The sequence below is a fragment of the Pipistrellus kuhlii genome, unplaced genomic scaffold, assembly GCF_014108245.1.
Source record: "Pipistrellus kuhlii isolate mPipKuh1 unplaced genomic scaffold, mPipKuh1.p scaffold_m20_p_9, whole genome shotgun sequence".
Lineage (NCBI taxonomy): Eukaryota > Metazoa > Chordata > Mammalia > Chiroptera > Vespertilionidae > Pipistrellus > Pipistrellus kuhlii.
This window is the reverse complement of record NW_023425595.1, coordinates 1,239,251-1,262,167: the sequence shown is the minus strand read 5'-3', so window position 1 is coordinate 1,262,167 and position 22,917 is coordinate 1,239,251. Positions and strand designations below refer to the sequence as shown.

At 52.7% G+C, this 22,917-nt stretch overlaps 2 protein-coding genes and 1 pseudogene across 5 annotated transcripts in view; 1 reads left to right on the top strand and 2 right to left on the bottom strand.

Annotated features, from left to right (window-relative positions):
• The window catches only part of PPFIA1 (PTPRF interacting protein alpha 1), a 54,848-nt gene extending 54,398 nt beyond the window's left edge, over nt 1–450 (bottom strand). For 2 of the 3 annotated variants that reach the window (XM_036427824.2, XM_036427825.2), the window contains exon 1: nt 327–343. The gene's annotated coding sequence lies outside the window, so the exon portion shown is untranslated. Of the gene's footprint in view, nt 1–326 lie in introns of all 3 variants that reach the window. The other variant, XM_036427823.2, reaches the window with a different exon arrangement.
• Nucleotides 25–22,503, bottom strand: LOC118713373. 2 transcript variants are annotated; one of them, XM_045577678.1, is made up of 6 exons: nt 21,861–22,503; nt 19,632–19,791; nt 17,718–17,862; nt 12,263–15,548; nt 6,478–6,480; nt 25–37 (listed from the first exon to the last, which is right to left on the bottom strand). In XM_045577678.1, exon 4 carries the CDS (start codon nt 14,190–14,192, stop codon nt 13,086–13,088), a length of 1,107 nt encoding a protein of 368 aa, XP_045433634.1. In that variant the 5' UTR covers nt 14,193–15,548; nt 17,718–17,862; nt 19,632–19,791; nt 21,861–22,503; the 3' UTR covers nt 25–37; nt 6,478–6,480; nt 12,263–13,085. The 2 variants fall into 2 exon arrangements, with proteins under 2 accessions (XP_045433634.1, XP_045433633.1); XM_045577677.1 differs by lacking the exons at nt 19,632–19,791; nt 21,861–22,503 and having other exon boundaries at nt 17,718–19,491.
• LOC118713865 lies at nt 1,216–1,390 on the top strand (annotated as a pseudogene).
• Nucleotides 22,504–22,917: the final 414 nt, after the last annotated feature.

Below are 22,917 nucleotides of genomic sequence, written 5' to 3'. Positions count from 1 at the left end.
CAGGTCGGGGTCCCCTCCCCGGAGTCGTGGCTCGGGACTCGGGTCTTGACAGCATCTGGCACCTCCCGGCTGCCCCCAAATCATTTCATGAGAATCGGTAAGGACTCCGAAGCCATTACCGAGCGTCTACTCTGCGTCAGGCTCTGAGCCAGACACTCCCCGACGTCACGTCTCCACACCTGGCTGGAGAGAGAGAGAGCGCGGGCGGAAGTCACCTGCTGGCAGGTCCGAGCCGGTGGCGTCGCTTCCGGAGCCTGCGCGGAACCCATCCTTACCGGACCCCGAAGGACGCGGGTTCCACGCAAGACCCCTTGACCTGGCTTTACCTGCTGTGGTCGGAGAGGCAGAGATGGGCAGCGTTGGAAGTCGAGTGGTGGATCCAGGCGCTGTGTGGCGAATGCAGGCTTTGGAGCCAGGCGCACCTGGTTGGGCTCCCGCAGATTCTTGGGGCGGTGTGCGCTTCTCGCAGTGCGCGCCCCAGTCTGACTCAGGAGAACCTGTCTGGGATTCAGAGGCTTATCTCTAGGATTGGAAGAGGATCCAGAACCACCCCAGGGCTTTCCTAATAAGCAGAACATCTGCAAAGAGCAGCCCGATGAGAACCTGGCTGGGAGGCATTCTGCAAATGATGGTCATTTTTATCCTTATTCATGTTCCTATTTCAGCCTCACTCAAACCTTTTTAAACACCAGCTCTGTGCCAAGTCATGTGCTAGATCCTGGGAAGCAGGTATTGATAAGTACACCTTTAATACATGAAAGCAGATGCTCCCCCTCAGGGTTTGACTCCTGGAGCACAAACTTTAAACAAACCAGAATGTCAGGGCATGTTGCCAGGCGCCACTGGCCACTGTCTGTCTATTTCTGACGAGGCAGCTAGGAGTTCCTGAATTACCCAAGCCTAAATAAAGGTAATATAGGGTGGGAGGGCAGTGAACCCTACCCAGGCTGATTCCTTGACTCCCCCAGATTGCTACCTCAGATTGGCTTTCTTAACTCCCAGAGTCCAGGACTCACACCTCTTTTTCCTTCATGTATTCATTCATTCAATAAATATTTACTGAGTGACTGCATATAAACATGAATTTCCACACCTAACCCAGGGTCTGGAACAGAGGAAAGTCCCCAGCTCTTCTTACACGTACCAGCTTAACTCATCCAGCCCAAATTTGCACCATGCTCATAAAGTACCTGTCTCCTAAGAAATCAGGAAAAAATACATACCTGGCAGGAGAGAGAGCATGATCAGAAAGGTGGTTTTCCCACAGTGAGGCTTGTCCATTGTACTCCAGATGTGCTGACCCCTGACTCCTGTGATTTCCCCAAATGTAGGAAGCTTGACTGCATAACTTGTGGTAGTGGGGGCAGGACTGCAAACGCGTTCTCCTCTAGTTGGGGGGGGGGGGGGGAGAGAAATTGGGAAGATACCCAAGTTTAGTTCAATGGGATGGAATGTTCATTTTATGAATTTTTTTAGAGCCCTATGTGTCAGGTGTGGCCTAGGTTTGGGGAAATCAGAGCTAAGACATCACTTCCCCTCAGTTTACAGCCTGGAGTGGCGAGGAAAAACAGAGTATTGCAATGTCTGTCTTATAATCAACGTGTGACTGGTGAGAGGGACCACAGAAGGAGGATCCAACTCTCCAGTTGGCATCATGGGGGCTTCACAGAGGAGATCTGAGCTGGGTCCCAAAGGATGAGCAGTTTTCCAAGCAGAGAAGGGAGAAACCTATTTGGTATAGCTCCAGTAAAGTGAGATGCCAGCTTTCACTCATTTTCTTCCATTCATTCATTCATTCATTCATTCATCCCATTCCCCCAGATTGCAAATTCGGTAAGAGAAAGCTGTAAACAAGCTAAATGGCCAACAAAAAGAGATTGGTTAAATCATTTTCTTTCCAAATGACAGAAAGTGTGATGACATTCTCAGTCATGTTTTGATAACTATCTAATCACAGGCAAAATTCTATATCTTGTTTGTGGTGGTAGTTACAGGACTATACACGTTTGTCAAAACTCACACAACTGTACACTAATATGTAAAGTATGCCCTAATTTTTGAAAGTGGGGAAAACCTTTTTTAAAAAGCAAGTTATAAACAAGTATATACAGAGTGAGTCCAAATTCAAAAAAGAAAGCAGGTGGTGTTTAGATGAAGCATGTATGATATAAACTTGATGTCTCACACAAAAAGCTCTAGAATGTTATTAATCAAGTGATAGAATTGTGATAAAATGGGTTTGTTTTTTAAAAGATATACTTTTATTTATTTCAGAGAGAAAGGGAGAGAGAAACATCAATGATGAGAATCATCAATCAGCTGCTTCCTACACGCCATCTAGTGGGGATTGAGCCTGCCACCAAGGACATGTGCCCAGATTGGGAATTGAACCATGACCTCCTGGTTCAACCACCAAGCCACACCAGCTGGGCAACAAAGTAAGTTTTATGTGAAATTAAATGAAATTTTAAGCCTCAAATTTGTAAAAGAAAAACATACACATCCATACATGAGAATATTAGTGTTGTACATTTCTCTATATAAGCATATGTTTTCCTGCAGAGGGACACATCAGAATGTTGGCAGTGGTGGTCTGAGTGGGGCATGGGTAGTTTTCATGTCTTTCTTTGTGCTAGTCTGTACTTCCTAGATACTTTATGGAGAATGTGCACTACTTTTATCATGGGGGAGGGGGAGGGCACAAATCTTATTTTAATAAAATCTAGGCAAGAATGAACCATGGAGAATAGCTCAGGAAGCTAAAATGACTTTTAGATGCAGTTATCTGTACCATCCAACTAAACTGTTTCCCAGAAGGATTCATCTGAACGACATTGTAGAGATTGGGTGGCATCCTTGTAAGCCTCAGTCAGGAAAACAATGAACATGGGAAATGCTTTGGCTCCAATTCTTCTAAAGTTCTGATAAAGAAAATAAGGTTTTATGGCTGGGGAGGGGGTACACAGTTTATTACCATGCCTAGGGTTGTGTCTTCACAAATGTGCCACCAGCCTCGGCGCCGGATAATGTAGTTGGTTGTCAACCTTGAGCATGACCCAAGCCGCCTCTCCTTTCTAGACATGCAAGCAACCCAAGGAATCCTGTGAGGTCGGAGTATCACAGAGATCTGGGTGTGTCTCATACCCCCAAGAACATGTACGAACCTAATGAATGGTGGTGTGACAAGCAGCCAGAAGGTCTGGCTGGAAGAGCTGCGTGGGTGGATGGTGGGACACGGGACCCTCCTTTTTTCCCCCCTGGCACCCACCCGGGTTGGGGCAGAAATAGGACTGGAGCTTCGAGTGAATGGAGGCTATTGGTTCCCGAGTCCACCCTGCTTGGATTTTCCATGTACCCCTGTCAAGGTGGGAGGTCAGTCAACGAGGAGACAGGGAAAGAAAACAGGTGCTTTGCTTGTTCATCTCATTTAATTCTTAAAGTCACTCCCCAGATGGGTTCCTTTATCTTTCCATTTTGCAGATGAGGAAACTGAGGTCCAAGTGGCTGATAAGCAGGGAGATCGATCATCAGGCCAATTGTTCCAGGGTCCATAGAAGTTCGATTTCTCGTGGTCAACCAATTAACTGACATTTTAACCCATCCATGAGCCAGCCTGTTGGTGGGAGCTTGGTTGGTGTGTGTCAGTCCCTAAGAGCAGGAAGGAGAAAATTGCAGAGCATTTTACAGAAAACCCTTTACCCCTGTAACGTCACTCAATCCCACATCCTTTGACAGGAGCCGCTGAGAGATTACATAGCCTGCCTGACGCCCATGAGTTGGTCAAAGCTCTGCCTGGAATGCAGGAATGGCTCCGGAGCCAGTGTTCCTGATGCTACATCAAAAGGTGTCTCCTGACCCCACAGCTGGGGACAAAACCCCTTGACCCGTGCAGGCCCACCATGGTACCGTCACCAATGCCCACTGAGGGTCTACATTGCCTCCCAGCTGCCCAGCCTAAAATGCTCTTCATTGTCCCAGCAAATTCCAGGCAAGAGAGTCCCAGCTCTGGGAGTACCTCACAGCTTCCCACACAGGGGTAAAGATTTCTGGCCCCTTCGCCTATATAATTAGGTTTTAAAATCAGGTCATAAGCTGCCTGCAACTTGATTTTCTGGATTTCATTGAGTTCATCAGATAGTGCCATCTAACAAAAATACCCAGCAATTACAGGGAGACGAGCCCATGGGCAGTTCAAACTGTCTGAGAGCTGGGGGTTCTTCCCTTAAGACCTTGGCCCAGGTATGTAACCCATACTAAGCCTCAATCTCACCTGTCGGATGGGGAGAATACAGACTGACTTGCAAGCTAGAGTAACCGCCCTCCTTGTCCAGTCACCATTTCCCTCTTTGAAAGTCACTTTCACACAGTGGTTACTAGCATAGACTCTGGAGCTGGGTGGCCTGGTTCAAGTGTTGGCTCTGCTTCTTTTGGCCACGGCTGTGCACTCTTAGGCAAGTTGGCTGACCTCTCTGGGTCTCAGCTTCTTCATTCCTAAAGCAAGGATCCTACCTAGGCTGGCTGTGAGGGCTAAGTGAGTGGAGAAGGGCTCCCAGGTAAGAGCCTTATTATCACCATCTCCTCTCCCCTGCCAGAGAATCTGCATTGCTTCCTACCTCTTTGCTCTGGATTACTTTCCTACTTCTGAGCATCTGAGAGAAGCTGAGAGGGCGGGGCCTGTTCTCATCACTGCCATCCAACGGGCCTGGCAGGTCTTCTGAAGTTTTCCTCTGGGATAAGGTAGAACAGCCTGGGGAAAAGCACAGTGGCTCTGCCTTTTTCTTCCTATTTGTGACCATCCCTCGAGAATGTGTGGCTAGGAACTAAGACAGTCGTCTGATGCCACAGGGAGAGACACTGCCCATCCTATTTCCAGGCAGAATTCCAGCCCCCCGCCACCCCATTTCCCAAGAAAGTTTTGTTTTTCCCATTCCCAAGAGCACAGAAAATCAGTCAAGAAATTGAGAAAAAGGGAAAAGTATTATAATTCTGTAATAATGAAAAATAAGCATAATGGTTAGACTTTTATACAATTTATTAGAGGCCTGGTGCACAAAAATTCATGCACTGTGTGTGTGTGTGTGTGTGTGAGTTCCCTCAGCCCATCCTGTACTCTCTTGCAGTCCAGGACACCTCAGGAGATGTCCAACTGATGGCTTAGGCTCACTCCCTGGGAGAATGGGCCTAAGCTGGCAGTCAGACATCCCTCTGGCAACCCAGGAGCCCTCTGGCAGCCCTTAAACCATTAGTCGGACATCCTTAAGCCAGTTTCTGGCTGAGCAGCATTCCCCTTGTGGGAACACACTGACCACCAAGGGACAGCTTCTACGTTGAGCATCTGCCCCCTGGTGGTCAGTGCACATCATAGCTACTGGTCATTCCTGGTTGTTAGGGTCAATTTGCCTATTACCCTTTTATATAGGATGAGATGATCCCCAATAAGTCTTGTACTCACGTGGCACCACCCATAGTTATTACAATATTATTGACTATATTCCCTGTGCTGTATTTTATATCCCTGTGACTGCTTTGTAACTATGTGGAATTATCTTTAAAATTTTAAGTGATTTTTTATTTGGCATTTACCTATTGTAATTCTCTGGAGAATTAAACTCACCAACCAACATGAAGAGGTTACTGGTTGGAAGGGACCCACTGACCAAGTCAAAAGCAACGGCAGGAAATGCTGTCACTTGGAGCTGCAGGATAAGGGTTAATTTCGGGAACTGGGACCAAAGCACGCGGAACAGAACCAGATGCAGTGGGACTAGTCTTGCTGTGGTTGTGGCTGTGGCTGTGGCTGCTCTCAGCCCTGCCTCTGCCAATGGTGAGTCTTCCCGGGCAAATAAAGGAAATATCAATGAGTGTATGCACACAGTTTACTTCATTTTGAGTGGTTTGCTCAGGAATAAGCTAGGTACTTACACTGGGTAGTTCCGTGTGGAGCTTTTAGGTTTGTCAATAGCTGTACATGTTCCATGATTAGAATTCCACTCCATCACACTTGCTGGCATTTCCAGTAAGTTACTTGTTTGCTTGTTTTAGATTCTCTCAACATTTTATTTTATTTTTTAAAATATATTTTATTGATTTTTCACAGAGAAGAAGGGAGAGGGACAGAGAGCTAGAAACATCGATGAGAGAGAAACATTGACTAGCTGCCTCCTGCACACTCCCCATTGGGTATGTGTCTGCAACTAGGGCACATGCCCTTGACTGGGATCGAACCTGGGACCCTTGAGTCTGCAGGCCAACGTCCTATTCACTAAGCCAAACCGGTCAGGGCAACATTTTTTTTTTTTTTTTTTTTAAGTTTTTGAAATACAAGTCAAAAGCACATTTTTTGTACGACAGCATGTTAACAAGCTTTACATTCTCTTCCCTATAGGATGACTGAATATGAGGTACTTTAAAACTTCCTTTTCAAAACAACACATTTCATGGAGGGAAATCCCTAGTTAGAAGAATGCATGGGTGCACAGGCTATCATATTTAATAATTTTAGTGCTTTATGAATGCCAAACTTGGAACAGCAGCCCCGCCTACGGAAAATTTGTTCTCTGAAGTATGTTAAGTATTCCTCCTATCACAAAAATAAATGAAATGCATTTGAAAAAATGGCAATTTGTGGTACAGGCCTCTGAGTGAGCTTGGAAAACGTGTTAGGATGTGCTTTGACCATACAGAAGGAACATTCTAGAATCCACCTAAAAACATCTGGCAGAACAGTTGGCCCGAGGCTCTTGGGGTTGTTCCGCCTCAGAGAGGGACATAGGGAGCTTGGAAGAGTGCCCAAGTCTTACAGTGTATAAATAAGTAGAACAACAAATTGATGTTCCTTTCTCAAAAAAAAAATCAATTAAAAATATATTTTAATCCCTTTCTCACATTAGCCAAAATCCTGTATGGACTACACAACACTGGCAGAACCCTCTCAGCAGTCACTCAATGCCTGGAAAGCAAACTGTAAGCTTAGAACAAGCATCTCAGCAGGAACAAGATTCAAAAGGTTTATAAAACGTTGGAGGTGAAAACCCCTTCATCCTTCATAGATGGTGTCTGTGCTCAAGCACTCTGTTTCCAGGACACGGCGGACAACCACGGAACATTCACAGCGAGAATGAATCCAAGCTGCCTGCCCTCAGCTTAGTGCTTAGGGCGTCAGCCGTGCCCCGAAGGGTCTCAGGTTCAATTCTTGATCAAGGGCACATACCTGGGTTGCAGGTAAGATCTCTGGCCTTGGTCAGGGCACATACCAGAGGATGTGTCTCTCACATCGGTGTTTCTCCCTTCTGCTTCCTTCCCTCCCTCCCTCCCTCTCTCCCACTCTCTCTAAAAATGAATGGAAAATATCCATGAATCATCTTCAGGTTACCCTGGCTGCCCCCAGCGCATTGCTACAGCCTCACAGGGTCCTTAGCATCTGGATCAGCCCCGCCCTCCGGTAAGGCAGCACAGTGAGGGGGAGCACAGCCAGTTTGATGGGCAGCATTCACCTGCGCACCTCTCCCCAGAGGGCTTTCACAATCTCATGATCCCGGCCAGCGGAAGCAGCCAAGTGAAGAGGAGACCGACCGGCATCACGCTCATCATGCATGGGCACCCCGAGGTGCAGCAAGAATGCAACGGTTTCTTGTGTTCGCTGAGCACGCCATGCAATGCAGTCCTGCTGTCCCCGCCAGTTCTAGTGGCTGGGATTTCTGCCTCAGCATCTCCTACGTCAACTCCTCCAGCTTTCTGCTACCAGCTAGGCCATGGACCACCCGCTTAGACACAGATCCCATTCCCTTTCCAGGATCCGTGGCAGCAGAGCCCTCCAGTGTACGAATGTTGACAGGGACTACGGGCTTTTAAAGTGTATTTTAAATTTTTTTTTTTTAGTTTAGAGAGAAACATTGATGTGTTGTTCTACTTATTTATACATTCACTGGTTGATTCTTGTATGTACCCAGACTGGGTCTTGAACTCGCAGCCTTTTTGGTGTATTCCTACTGCCCAACTCCTACTGGCATATTCCAAAAAACCTGACCAACACAAAAAGAAACTTTTTTGCCTCTAGAATATTTGTCATGAAACAAAAGATTGAGAGGATCAGATAGAGTAATTATCTTTTTAATATTTAAGAGTACTCCAATACAGTGTTCTCAATAACATTGAATAATTAGGGTGCAGGGAATTATTTTTTCTTTTTATTTCTGGCAACACTTATTTGCTCTGTGGCCCCGCCCCCGCCCCTGCTCCACCCCACCTCCAGCACACCTTGTCTTCAACCACTCATCTCATCTTCACACTCAACTGGTCAACCCAATCACTCTAAGCCACCGCCAGAGACTGGGTCAGGGCCGGGACATCTGGTCGACCCAGGTGCGGGGTATTCTGATTTCTCGTTGCCAAGCTTTAAAGATTAATATCTGTGAGGAACTTGGCTCCTGTGGCTGCTGACTGACTGAGGAAGAAGGTTATGCCGAGCAGCGGTGCCAGCCAGCACCCGCCCCCACACTGGGCTTACTAAGTGGGACCGTCAATGGGTGTTTTGTTCGAGTACCTTCAGTTGATCAATCTTGGCACCTGGGCCAGGGCAGTACCACCAGGAAGGTCTTTTTTCTCTCTTCCTGACATGACCTTAAAATCACTCCAACGTTCTTAGAGGATATGACAACTGTTAGGTGTTGGAATTTTCCGGCATGTATATGATGAACATTTTTACCCATTTTCATTCATTTACTCAGTGCACATTGTCACGTTGAGCCACTTTAAGCCAGGCACTGGGCCTGGCGCTCAAAAGACCTCCATCATTCGAGATGTGAGAGCGGGTTGTCCAGGCAGAGAAGCGGACGGAGAAGCTGAGATTTGCATCTGGTTTGGAAACAGCATGTTCTGAGGCTGGTGACGACTCTAGATAGGCTCCATCGACAGGACCCCCAGGTGGAGAAGCAGAGTTGGGGTTACAGTGGCCGTGAGCTCCTCCTGCCTGCTGCCCCTCTTGCCTGCTGCCCCTCCTGCCTGCTGCCCCTCCTGCCTGCTGCCCCTCCTGCTACCTGGGAAAGGAAGGGAGCTTCTGGGGAGGTGCAGAGGGAGGCTGGTGGCTGCACTCGGGGCCGGAGAACCGACGGAGCCACTTGAGCTGAGGTTTCTTACCGGCACTTGGCTCTTTGCCTTGGAGTGGCTGCTTGTCCATCCTCACTGCTAAGACCCCGTTAGTTGGAATGAAAGTTTCATCATTCTATGTTAAAAAAAAAAAAAAAAAAAAAAAAGGGAAAAAGCTGGAAGACTTTTATTTCTGGCATTGTACGTGGACGCCCGCACATGATATTTTGTGGAAGAGCCACACTCAAGGGGCCAAAGAGCCGCATGTGGCTCTTGAGCCGCAGTTTGCCAACCACTGCTCTGACCAACTGAGCTTCCTGGCCAGGGCCCGAGAGACTTGTTTTAAAAGTGAATCTGCCGAAACCGGTTTGGCTCAGTGGATGGAGCATCGGTCTGCGGACTGAAGGGTCCCAGGTTCGATTCCGGTCAAGGGCATGTACATTGGTTGTGGGCACATCCCCAGTAGGGGGTGTGCAAGAGGCAGCTGGTCGATGATTCTCTCTCATTGACGTTTCTGGCTCTCTATCCCTCTTCCTCTCTGTGAAAAATCAATAAAATATATATTTTTTTAAAAAGTGAATTTGAAAACACTTGAGCTGGGAGTCAATTCTGAAATCTCCGTTTTTAAGTTCTATTTCCCAAAGCCATGCCTGCAGGCTACCTAGAGTCGTTCCTCCTCCCTTGGTAGGGCTGTCAGTTGGTGACAACCATTTTTGTGTGCAGTGGGCAGCAGATGCCCTATCCTGGCCACTTGTCTTCCTCTGACTGCGCAATTCCTCTGTGTTCAGGGAGGAACCAGGAACTGGTGGTTTTCTTGTGCTTTATAGACGTCACACAGTGGATGCTGGGGATAGGCCACTCATGAGGTGCGTAGGACACAGTAGTGGGGTGGGATCAAATATGAAAAAAAATGTCCTTGCATAGGAGCGTTCATATCTCCCACTGCCATTCCACACGGCACAGCCTGCCGCCCCATCCACCCTCCAGAGGTTATTTTTCCACTGATTATTTTTAGAGAGAGTGGAAGAGAGAGGGAACGCAGAAAGAAATGTCAATGTGATATCTCAGGGCCCAGGCTGCGGAGGAGACTGCAACCGAGGTAAGTCCTCTCCACCAGAATCGAACTCGGGAGCCTTCGGTCCGAAGGCTGACGCTCTATCCACTGAGCCAAACCGGCGAGGGCCCCACCCACCCTCCTCATTGCCACGGGCTCCCCACTGCCCACTGCCTGGCACCCGCTCTTGCCACACCTTCTCCCGCCCCCGGAGCACGAATGCCGGCTCCCAGCTTGGCGGGGACTGATGGGAACGTTGTCCATGTTCCCTGCGGCCCAGCCTTCTCAGAACCAGCTGGCCGTGACTCAGAGGGAAGAAGGAGAACTGAGGCCAGCTTCGCGGGCAGCAGGGTGGGGGTGGGGGTGGGTGTTTAAAAGCTGGGAAATATTGCACTGTGAGTGACGCTTGCTTCCCTTGAGCCAGGCAGGTGGCAGCAGCCTGGATGGCTCGATGAAGCCAAGAGGCCAAGGCAGGGCCAGGGAGTGGCGTGGAGTATCCATCTGCTCAGACCGCTGTCACTCAGTCCCACAGCTGGCAGCTTACACCAGACATTTTTTTTCCTTTTCTTTTTTTAAATATATATTTTATTGAGTTTTTACAGAGAGAAAGGGAGAGGGATAGAGAGTTAGAAACATCGATGAGAGAAACGTCGACCAGCTGCCTCCTGCACACCCCCTAATGGGGATGAGCCCGCAACCAATGTACATGCCCTTGACCGGAATCGAACCTGGGACCCTTCAGTCTGCAGACCGATGCTCTACTTAGCCACACCGGTTTTGGCTTAAACCAGACATTTACTGGCCCTGGAGGAGTTCCCAGCCCCGTAAGGTCACGCCAAGCAACCAGCCAACACCGAGCTAGTGGGGTTCCGACCAGAACACAGAAGAAACCCCTGGTTGTGGCAGGAAGTGCTTCTGCAACTGAACGGATCCGGAAACAGAGCCACACAGGCCGAGTCCGGGCCCTGGGGTGGCGCAGGCCAGGAGCCGCACGGGGAGCCTCAGAGCTCAGTCCCCAGCGCTTCAGCATTGGGCCTTTCTATCTCAGGCAGACAGAGAATGTGCCCCATCTCTCTGAGGGGATCCCGGAGTTTCCGCCCTGGGAAGTTGGGGTGTGGATCCCCTGCACTGCGGACCAGCCCTTCCCCAGGTCTGCACGTGGCGCAGGTCCCAGCGGGTGTGGCGGGAGGGGCCAGGGAGCAGTCTGTCCCTGGTGCTCTGTCCAGATCTCCCTCACGGAGCAGGGGCTCGGTCATCACCACAGAGCCTCCGCGCCGGCACAGGCAAGGTGGCAGGCCGGGACCGCGCCGTGTTGGCACAATGCTCTCAGCTGCCATAGGAAAGGCCCCGCCTCGCCAGTCCCCTTGGAGGATTCCCTCCTCCTAGCCAAGCAGGCACCTCCCTGCGCCAGCCCACCCCGCAGGCTCTGGACCAGGCCGGGAGGGTCCCGGTCTCCCTGGCCGGACCTCCTCCTTGCGGCCCACCGTGATCTCGGGAGGCTGACAGGAAAGAAGAAACAGGACGGGCAGGATCCCGGGAGGCGATAAGCCTTCAACAAGTAATTACTTGCCGTTCTTTAATCACGAGGTGAGCCGTGTCCCAGAGGAAGGGCGGGCGAGGAGAGCCTGGCCAAGGCCAAGGGCAGGTGCTGGACGAGGCTGACCTGGCGGAGGGGCGGTGGCCCATGGCGGGTCTGGGTGGCAGGTGCTTGGCCACATGCTAACACACCTGTGCAGGCTCCTGAGGAAGCTTCTGGCAGCCACACGAGACCCCTTCTCCCCCATCACACTGAGCAGCGGGGAGAGGCCATGACAGAAGCATCCCCATCCTGTAGGGGCCTACACTTTTTTTTTAAGCTCCTAGTTCATTAATGCGGTCACCTTAGGTAAGATGAAGTCACTGTGGCTTGGAGTGTTAATCTGCTCAGCACTTCAGCGTGGCCCCCTACCCTTCATCTGCTGCCCCGACACCAGCCTTTGCAGGCCTAACTCCTGTGTCCCGTTCTCTGTGCTCTTAAAAAATATATATATTATTGATTTTTTACAGAGAGAAAGGGAGAGGGATAGTTAGAAACATTGATGAGAGAGAAACATCGATCAGCTGCCTCCTGCACACCTCCAAAACTCTCTGAGCCTCACTGGTCACACAGGGGTAGGTCACAGTGCCATCTTATAGAAGGGGATAGCTGGCAGTGCCTGGCTGAGGTGGGCATGCCTTGTCAGTCTTCAGAGTGGGACCCCAGCAGGGAGAGTGGCATTTAGACCCGTAGCTGGTTTCTGTGGCCACTCACATCCTTTCAATAAGAGAGAAAAGATTGGCTTCTTTGGTCATTCAAGTTAACCTTTCTACAATGTCACTGACTCCTGGCAAACACCCACATCCGGAGGGCCAGCCGCACTGCGTTTGCCCAAAGCCCATAATCTCACTGCATACTGTCTGCACCCCTGCAGGCGGCAGAGACTCCTGCTCACCACGGTGGTGACTCTGGACGGGAAGGTGAGGGAGCTGTGCACAGGACCCTGCTTCCTCATTGTGCTTCCTGGGTGGGTTCCTGGCCAGCCTCTGCAGGACGGGGAAGGCGGCAGGGGCGGGGAGGCTGTGGGACCTGTCCCTCAACCTCTGCAGGAGAGGCCCTGCCGCTGGGAAAGCCCGCCCACAGCTCACATTCTTCCCTGGTGGCGGACACACCTGGAGCAAAACCCACAGCTCACTCAGCTCCATGCCTCCTGGCCTCTGTGGCGGCCTCAGACCTGCCGAGCTGGTTCCTGCCCCAGGGCCGTTGCACTTGCTGCCCCGCCTGCCCAGAACTCTGCAGCCTGCCTCTTCATGGGGCTGACCTCGCTCAGTCACTGAGTTCTCACGCCATGACGTCACCTCTTCCCGGAGGCCGCCTGGCCAGGCTGGCCGCTCCTGCTCCCCCCGGTACGGGAGCTCCGTGCCCTGCTCCTCACCGGCCTCGGTTCCCGTGGGGCAGGGAGAAGCCAGGGGGCTCAGGCGGGAGGGCAGTAAGCGTGGCCCTGGGAGGGAAGTAGGCAGATGACCAGGCCCACTCTGGTTTCAGCTCCTTCAAGCCCACCGTGCTCTGGGAGGCCAGGGCCGATGACAGGGTGGGCGGGCTCCACCTCAGGCCCCGGGAGAGCCGGGCAGGCTTCCTGGAAGAAGCAACACTGAAGGAAGGACAGAGGGTGCGATTCTGTCGGGTGAGGAGAGTGAGGGAAGAAGGGCCAGGCAGAGAGATGAGGCCGGAAGTCCTCTCTGCCCTGGGCTCCCTCTTCCCAAAGATTGGTGGGGGTGGGAGCTCAGATTGGCTCTGCCTGAGAGAAGGAAAACTGCAAGAGGGAGAAGGGGGTTCCTCCCTACCAGCCCCTTCTCTGGGGCACCCCGAGGAAGCGGAGGGGGCCCCTATTCCCACAGCCCGCAGCAGGCTCCTCCCGCCCAGGGGTGGCAGCTCGGCCCTGGGGCCGTGTGGGAGAAGGAGGAACGCTGAGGCTCCCGCCCACGGGCCAAGCAGCAACCTGCTTGGGGATAACAAGCTCCAGCCACCGGTGAGAAAGGTAACAAAGGCCTCTAATAAAGACTGAGACAAACAAAACAAAGCAAAACAAAACAAACCAGACACCTCACCCTGGGCTGGTGAGCCGGGGTTTCCTCCAGGGCTTTCCCTGAGGTGGGGCTGACAACCGGACCAAAGTCTGGAGGCAGGGACTCCCCTGCTGGAGGAGACAGAGCCAGCGCAGCTGCCCTGCGGTCTGGACCTGCCCCTGCCCTTCCAACCCCGGCTGCTCAGGCCCCTGGCCCGTCCTGTCCTCTCCCAGGCCCAGGGAGCCCCCCACCCCCGAAAGCAGCCGACGACATTCCAGCACATTTGATGACGAGGGGCAGCAGTCGGACGCCCTGTCGGATACGAGGCGCCGTGTCTCCGTGGCCAGACCACCGGCGTCTTATTCGTGCTGCCTCGCGGTGGGGATGCAGAGTGAAGGGGGTCAGCAGTGAGGTGAACAGGTGCCCCTTTGCCAACGCTGGGGACCTGGGACAGGCCAAACACCCCACCCATGTGCACTGAGTGTCTGACACATGGGCGCTGTCCTGGGGGCTGGCAGTGTCACAGGGAACAAAATGAGGGGTGTGTCCCGAACCCCGAGGGGCTTCCGGTCCTATGGAGAGAGGGGACAGCACCCGAAAAGCCAACACCGGAAAGGCCCATGGGGGCCCTGGCCGGGATGCGAAGTTTATAAACCAAATCCCAGCAGCCTGGGTTTCCCCTAAGCAGCCCCAGAACCGCCTCTTCCCGAAGCCAGAGGCCAGCTCAGCTCCCCGTGTACTTGCTGTCACAGCACTTGACCCCGCTGACCCCACACCCTCTGCGTGCCCAGCGGTGACCACCCCCCCAGTTCCTTTTTAGGACTCCACTCCCCACTGTGACCCCTGAGGGCCCCCGCCCTCCTCTCCTCTGTCTGTACTTCCTGGGCAGGATCTTCCTCTCCTGAGGTCCCCATGACTGTCTAGAAGCTGGTGGCCCTGGACTGTGTTGAACGGGTTCCCCCCCAAATCCATGTCCACCTGGAACCTCAGCATGTGAGCATATTTGGAAGCAGGGTCTTTGCAGATGTAACGAGGTAAGTTAAGATGAGGCCACACCGGAGGAGGGCAGGCCCTAAATCCAATGACTCTTGTCCTTCTCAGAGGGCCCCAGGAGGACAAAGGAAGGAGCCACATGCAGAAGCAGAGACCAGCAGCAGCTCAGGACACCACTGGCTGCCGAAAACCGCCAGGAGCCGGGAGAGCCGGGAAGAGTTCTCCCCTGAACCTTTGAGAGAGCACGGCCCTGGGACACCCTGACTTAGGACTTCCGGTCTCCAGGGCTCTGAGAGCATAACTTCTGTTGTTTTAAGGCAGCCAGTGTGCAGTCATTTGTCATGGCCGCCCCAGGACACTCACCCAGCCCCCTGCCTGCATCCCATCACGCCTGTCTCCGGAAGCTCACACCTGATCCCCACCTGCCCGCCAGGTAACTCCTCTCCGAGCTCCGTACCCACTCCGGGAGCCCCCAGCTCGGGGATGCACCGCTGGCCGTACAGGCCAGAGCCCGCCCGTCACCCAGACCCCTCCCTGTCCCTCACCTGCCACCCAGTGACTCACCGCCCTGAACTGCCATGGAGACAAGCAGACGTAACCAAATGCCACTCTGCAAGCTTGATGGGACTTTCAAAACGAGCGGGGCCCAGCGATAGGCGGCGTTCCTGGAACCTGAATGCAGGCCAGCAGCACTGGCGCTCCCGCTGGCTTTGCGAGTGACACTGGTCTTGTGACGGAGGGCGGTGGTGGCGGCCTCGGGGACGAAGCGTCCTCGTGTCTGTGACTCACTTCCAGATGGCTCAGAAGAGGGACATCTACCTGTCCTGCTGCCCGTCTGGTGAGAGGAAACACAGGGGAAGCCTGTTAGGGATCCTTGAATCCAGGTGGACACAATGTTCATCGACCTTTCTTCAACCTCTGAGCAGGGTGAAGGCTTTTAAAAAAAACAGGCATTTTCCCCTTGCTGGTTTGGCTCAGAGGGTAGAGTGTCACCCAGCGGGCTGAAGGGTCCCAAGTTCGATTGTGGTCAAGGGCACATGCCAGGGTTGTGAGCTTGATCCCCAGGGTGGGGCGTGCAAGAGGTAACTGTTCAATGATTCTCTCTTATCATTGATGTTTCTCTCTCTCTCTCTCTCTCCCTCTCCCAATAAAGGTATTATTTAAAAAGAAATAGTGTCTTTTTTTTTTTTTTAAGTGGCCATACCATATGTTTATATAGCAAGGGCTGTTTAAAAAAATATATGTTTTTATTGATTTTTAAGAGAGATAGAAACATTGATGAAAGAGAAAACATCTATTGGCTGTCTCCTGCACACCCTCTACTGGGGATCGAGCTCGCAATCCAAGCATGTGTCCTGACCAGGACTTGAACCAGCGACCTCATGGTGCACAAGACGATGCCCAACCAACTGAGCCACACTGGCCAGGGCATGGTGAAGTCTTAATAATAAAAAGCTGTGGGTGGATTCTTTTGATCTCAGCCCATTCTCTGGACCCCAGGCCCCAGGCCCGTGCTCTGCCCTAGACTGCTACCACCCTGCACTCTTGCTGAGGTCATCTCTGCTCCAGCCTGCCCTGCACATCACAGCTCACCCCCACTGTCCATCCACTCCAACTCGTTCACATAGCAGCCAGACTTCTCCCCCAAACCAGACCCTTATCTTGCCCCACCTGTTTGAAGCCCACTAAGCCTGTGCTTGGGTCAAAGTTCAGACTCCTTCCTCGGCCTACAAGGTCCTCTCTTACCTCTCCAGGCCCATACTACACTTAACCCCAAGTTAAACCCCCCATATGCACTCCTCCCACTTCCCTTTTTACCCCGCCTCCCACCGTCACCTGGCTGCTCTACCTTCAGGTCTCTCTCGACTGAGATGCCTCTTTTCTGCAAGTCATGTGCCTGCACCATGTGCTCTACAGAGCACATTTACCCTAGATGTCCATTAAAGCTCAATGCTGTGCAGTCAACTCCTTCTGGTAGCGTCTGTCCCCCAAACTGACAGTTATCTCCGTGAGGGGGAGCGCTGGGAGATACTGTCCTTATCTCCTACCCACCTGGCAGAGGCCCTGGCACAGCATGGCATGCAATAGATGATGAGTGGGTGACTCTGTTGGGGCTGGATGTATGAATGGATGGATAAATGGATGGATGGATGAATGGGTGTGTGGATGGGTAGATAAATGGATGGATGGATGGATGGATGTGTAGAAGAATGGATGAATGGATGGTTGTTAATAGATGGATGGTGAATAGATGATAGATGGTGAATAGACAGATTGATTGGTGGATGGATGGATAATGGATGGCTTGATAGATGGATGGGTGGATGATGGATGGATGATGGATAGGTGGGTGGATGGATGATGTAGTACAAACAAAGTTGCCATGAGGAGGTGGGGGTCAGGTTTAACTGAAGGAGGCTTTTTAGAGGAGTTGAAAGGATAGCATGTTGGTGACAGCTGCAACTTAAAGAACTTTCCCTTTGCTGAGTCCCAGACCTGACACTTTATTTGTGTTACCTCCCTGCATCCTTATGGTAGCCCTTGGCGTGTGCTATTTCCCCCTTGCCTAAGTATTGTCTCATTGGTAATTAATACTTTAAAAAATATATATTCTATTTTATATATTTTTTTGTTTTTTGTTTTTTTGTTTTTTAACAGAGAGGGAGAGGGATAGTTAGAAACATCGATCAGCTGCCTCCTGCACACCTCTTACTGGGGATGTGCCCTTGATTGAAATCGAACCTGGGACCTTTCAGTCTGCAGGCTGGCGCTCTATCCACTGAGCCAAACCGGTTAGGGTGGTAATTAATATTTTAATAAAAATTTACATAAGAAACACTTGCTTGATACGGCATTTAAAAGGAGCAGTAAGATGTATGTTTTCCACGGTGGAGACCCAGACTGTTGTAGGCATAGTAGCAGCTCAATAAAAGCACAGAGTTGAATATTTAACATGTGAAGAAACAGAAGCTCAGAGAGGCTGGGGACTTGCCAAGCATCTCACCGTCAGCCACGTCAGCCAGCAGGTTTCTCTCACTGCAGACCAGCCCTCTCCACCAAGGAGGAGGAGTGGGGTGCAGAGAGCAGGCCTGGGCTGAACGGTGGGAGGTATAGACAAAGGCTCGGGGGCAGAAAAGGCATGGCATGTCCTGGGGACAGAGAGGAGGGTTGTGTCAGAAAACACGGTGAAGCTGGAGTTGGCATCATGGCCTGAAATCCAGCTGGGGAGGCGGCGGTGACAAGCCAGGCCGAGGAAAAGGGCAGGTGTCATCTTTTTGGACTTGGAAGGCAGGAGGCCCGGACAAGAGGAGAAAGCTGATGCTGCCGGTTGGGGTGAAAACAGTATGCCCACAAAAACAAGCCAGACCCATGCTCAAAGCCTCAGCTGGATATCCACCTGCTCCCACCTGCCCGTCCTCCCCGCCGCCTGCCTCACGCACAGAACAGGATCCACTTGGGCCGCTCTCCGTGGCTGAGCGCAGGGGCCTCGGGGACAGGGATGGAGGCGGCTCCAGGCCGGGTGTGCACCGCCCCATCACTGCAGGTAGCGGTGAGGTAGGGGCCTTGGCACCAAACGGCCCTGAGTCACATGGTGAGAAAGCGGTTCCTCTGTCAATTACCCATCAATCCTGAGCAAACCGAGATTCAGGCTAACGATGACTAATGTTCTCTGTTTGTTTGAAAGACAACAAGAGCAGCCCTCTGGTGCAGAGCCGTGAGGGGCAGCGGAATCTATCAATGGCTTCCAAATACAATTTTTCACTGCATTCATTGTTTCCGTCATCGTCTACGGACTCCCGCGTAATACGTGGTTTCCGTTCGTAGTAGGTTGGTGGTAAGGGTCTGAAATCCCGAAACCACAGCGACTTCAATGAGGGAGTATTTCTGTCACGCGAATACGGTCCTGAGGTAAGCCTTCCCAGGCTGGGAGAGGCTCTGCCATCGAGGCTCCTTCTGCCTGGTTGCTTTACGCCTCGTGGTCCAAGATACCTGCCAGCGTTCCAGCCAAAGGAAGGCAGGAGATGCTGAAGTGCCCATCTCCCTCCCGTGAAGGACACTTCTAGGAAGGCACTTCTTCTCAAGTGGCCACGCCCGGCTGCAAGGGAGGTTAGGAAGCAGCCTGGATTCCGGGCAGCCATCCGCTCATCTAAAAACCAGGGATCTCAGGTGAAGCAAGAAGGGGTGGGCAGGCCCTGGGGAAAGCTAGTAAGTCCGCTGGGCCCCGCTTTTCTTTCCTGATGGGGACAGCAATTTTTTGTTTGTTTGTTTGTTTTTCAAGCAAGGAAAGAGTGTCGCTTTAAAGAAGAAGCTAAGTAAATAAAGGAACAGGTGGTCCGGGGCTGGCCTGGAGCTCAGCGAAGTTCAGGAAGCATGCTGTGGAAATAGAAACACAGGAGATAACCGAAGGGCCAGGATGGATCAGGGTCAAGGATATCTCAGGCCCCTGTGGGCAGTGGCCTGGAGCAGCACAGGTCAGAGGCAGGAGCCACGGAGGAAGCAAATGCTTGTTCCAGAAGAGGGGCAGAAGGAGCTGAGCCAGGCCCAGGAGCTGGGAGGCGGGCAGGGATGGCTAACCAGGAGAGCGAACCAGGGCGTGCGAGGAGGGACCGGTGGGCATCAGCAGCATCTCTTTGTTTGTTTTGGAAGCAGGAGCGGGGCTGGGGTGGGGCTGCTATGGGGTTTAGGAATAAGAAAGATCTGGAGCACAGGTGGTGAAGTTACAATGGGATAGGTCAGAGGTCACTAGGCAGGGGCTGCTGAGAGGACGGAGGGGTCGGCTAAGCCAAGCCCAGAGGCCATCCTGAATAAGGATGTGGACAAAGCACGGGTCAGGGCAGTGCATGGGGCGAGGGCTCACATCCTGGCAGTGGCTGCCGCTGCCGGCATTGTCTCCCTGCATCCCCACAGCGCGGTAAACCTGTCACCTTCTAGCCCCATTGGACAGCGAGAGGAAGCTGCTCCCGATGGTCTCGGGCTTGTGAACAGCAGAGCAGATCCACACGGGGTCTGGACGCTTCCCAAACTGGGGCCCTGGGGCCCTGGGGCCCAGAGCCGTGCCTGGCCCGGCTAGGGTGGTCCTGAAGAATGAGCGAATGAATGAGTGAATGAATGGGAGGATTGCTCTCCTGCCTTTGTGTGCAAGCAGGAATCTCGGGGAACCACGCCACCCCTTCCCCTGGCAGGCAGCTCCTAGTGAGGAAAACTCGATTTTTCCCAAAATAAAAGAGTGCGGGGACCGGAAGTGTGGCTCCCTGGGCTCCACCCAGCCGGCTCCGGGCAGGAAGCCAGCCCTCGCGGCTATTCCCAGCGCCCGCCCTGCTTTCGGCAGAGTGTTTCTGGAGTGCACACAGCCTTATTTTTGTTCTATGTGCGGGGCTGTTCCGCGGGGGGCAGAGACGCCTGGCCACGCGTGCTGCCGGCGACTGCCTGGCTGAGGTGACTGGGACAGCATTTGGGCGGGGGTGGGCCTCTCCCCGCACGCCCAGCTGGGCCAGGCTGCAAGCTGGAAGGTGCTGCAGGGCAGGCCAGCTCGGTCAGTCTGCAGACCTCACTCTCGGCCTCCTACTGTGAGCCCGTCCCTTCCCCTCCCCAATCACCAAACTCCAAAAGTTAAAGTACCACCCCCAGGAATCTAGTTGTTGGTTGTTTTTTCCCTCATTTTCTTTTCTTTAAAAAAAAAAAAAAAAAAAAAAAAAAAAAAAATATAAAAAAATATATATATATATATATATATATATATATTATTGATTTTTCACAGAGAGGAAGAGAGAGAGATAGAAAGTTAGAAACACCGATGAGAGAGAATCACCGATCAGCTGCCTCTTGCACACCCTCCACCGGTGATGTTCCCGCAACCAAGGTACATGCCCTTGCCCGGAATTGAACCCGGGACCTTTCAGTTCGCAGGCCAACGCTCTATCCAGAGTCAAACTGGTCCTGGTGGTTTTTTTCATTTTCTGATGAACAAGCACATTCGCTGGATCTCTAATAAAAAGTGCCACACATGTAGTCATGGCCTTGTTCTGCTTAAAATATGTTGCCAACCCTTTTTGTCTACATGAGATCCAGGCCTTGGCTTTCCCTTCAGCTGAGAACACCCTCCTGACCCTGCCCCACTAATCTGCTTCCTGCCTCTCGCACACGCCTCCCCTTTCATGCCTCCTGGCCTTTGCACTTGCTGTTTTCTGTGCTTGAACTGCTCACCATCTGCTGAACTACTTATCCTATGAAACCCAACTCAAAAGGCCCCTTCTCTGAAACACAGTTAGGTGTCCTTGAAATTGCGTGGGCTTGGGTTCCGGTCCTTGCCCCACCTGTGATCTGGCAGATGACTTCAGCGCTCAGGACTCTGGTTTCTCCGGTCATTGTTTTCCTGTGCCTCCTGCCAGTCCTGGAACTCCTGAACATCAGGTACCACCTGCATTCGTTCCCAAGCCCTGTCCTTCCTCCCCAGTGCCTAAGGCAGTTACTATCCCACGATGGTAATAAATCAGCAATTACCTTTCTTGGTGTGTCAAGTTCTGCCCTGGGAAAGGCGGGGCACCCCCAACTTTACTCATAGGACATGCAGGCGTGGGGGTTCCATGCCAGTAGCAGTGAGTGCCCACATTCCTTGGGCTGGCGGCACTGGGCGCGCAGTTAGAAGGCACCCAGCGTGGTGACTCAGTGGGTGTCAGCGGTGGCCCACGGTCCCTCCTCACCCCCCTGCCTCTCCCTGAGCTCCAGAAGAGGGGCAAAAGAAAGGTGAATCACGACCCCCCACCTCTGTTTTACAAATTGGATGACAGAGCCTTTTGGATTAACCAGAAAACAAAACAAAAACAAAAACCCCAAATCCACCACTTATGTCATTTCTAGCTGGAGCAGGGCCAGCTTTCAGCTGAGCGCTCAGCTCTGAGCTTTGGATTGGCCCGGGACACCACCTGCTTTCTCCCTGTCCCGAGCTTCGGGTTGGCAGTGGGGCGAGTTGTCCCCTAGGGGACGGAATCCCACAAGACCACCAGAAGTCTGGATTTGCTGGAGCTGTTGGACCCTTCCCCCCACGGCCCGGGCTCCCACCCCACAGGCCTGGGCTCCATCCAGATAAAAGCCAGCCCCTGCCCATGCTGAGGGGGAAGGCCAGGTTAGAGCCAGGCAGTTAGTGTACCTCACGTTGGTAAGGAAACGGCCATCCCGCCCCCTGTAGTGCTGGGGCCACTTCAGGGCTCTGCGTGGGGCTGAATCAGACTCCGTGGGGGTGGGGCCTAGGCTTGGGCAATTTAAACACATTTCCAGAAGATTCTCTCTTCCTTGGGGATAGGTGCTCCCGCTCTCCTCTCCTGACCAGCAGGTACCCGCACTCTTGAAGCTCTCACTTCAACCCTGTGAGGCACCTCCATGCCCAGGGGACCCCTTCTGTGGAAGTCCTGAGGGCCCGTCCCATTCAGCGTCATCAGAACCCAGCATCCCTTTGTGGGCGGCCCCATCCCACCCCAGCCACTGGGCCTCCTCCTCAGGACACCACCTCCTGCCCTGAACCTCCCGGCACCTTCTCTGAAACACAGTGAGGTGTCCTTGAAATTGCATGGGCTTGAGTTCCGGTCCTCGCCCCATCTGTGACCTGATAGATTACCCCCCCTCTTGCCCCATATGTATGACAGGCCACAAATATCCTGGAATTCGTGCCTGCTCTCCCTCTACCACCACGCACTATCCCAGCCCCCTCCATCGCCCCCCCGCCTGGCCCATTCCAGTAGCCTTGAACCCACTCCCCTTCCCCTCCTCCAGTCCCTGCAGCCAGAGCAGCAGATCTGATCGCCTTGGCCCCCTGCCGGCACCTCCTCAGGGCCTGTCCCTTACTCCTGGGACAAAATCCAACTCATCAAGTTCTGGCTTGCACAACAAAGGCCAGAGTGGTTGATGCAGCAAAGCGAGTTGTTAAAGGACAGCAGACCACTCCCGGGCTGCAGGAGGGCAAGCGCTCTAGGGAACCTGCGAGCTGGCACTGCCACCCACGCCAGCGAGAGACCTGTTGTGCCGCTCCAGCCTGGGCAATGGGGTCACTGAGCCCTGCCCGGGTCCTAGCTTTGGGCCAGTTCTGAGCTGCGGGGATGAGGTGAGGGCTCTGGGCATGCATTTCTTAGGCCTGTGTCACATGAGCAGAGCAAGCTGATCCAGCCACTCAGTGATGTTTGTCTCTAGGCTCGGCTCCGCTGATGGCTACA

What these genes read in the sequence shown, in the direction of transcription:
- LOC118713373 (XM_045577678.1), bottom strand. Translation starts at nt 14,192, where the DNA reads ATGGGTGGGGTGTTTGGCCTGTCCCAGGTCCCCAGCGTTGGCAAAGGG.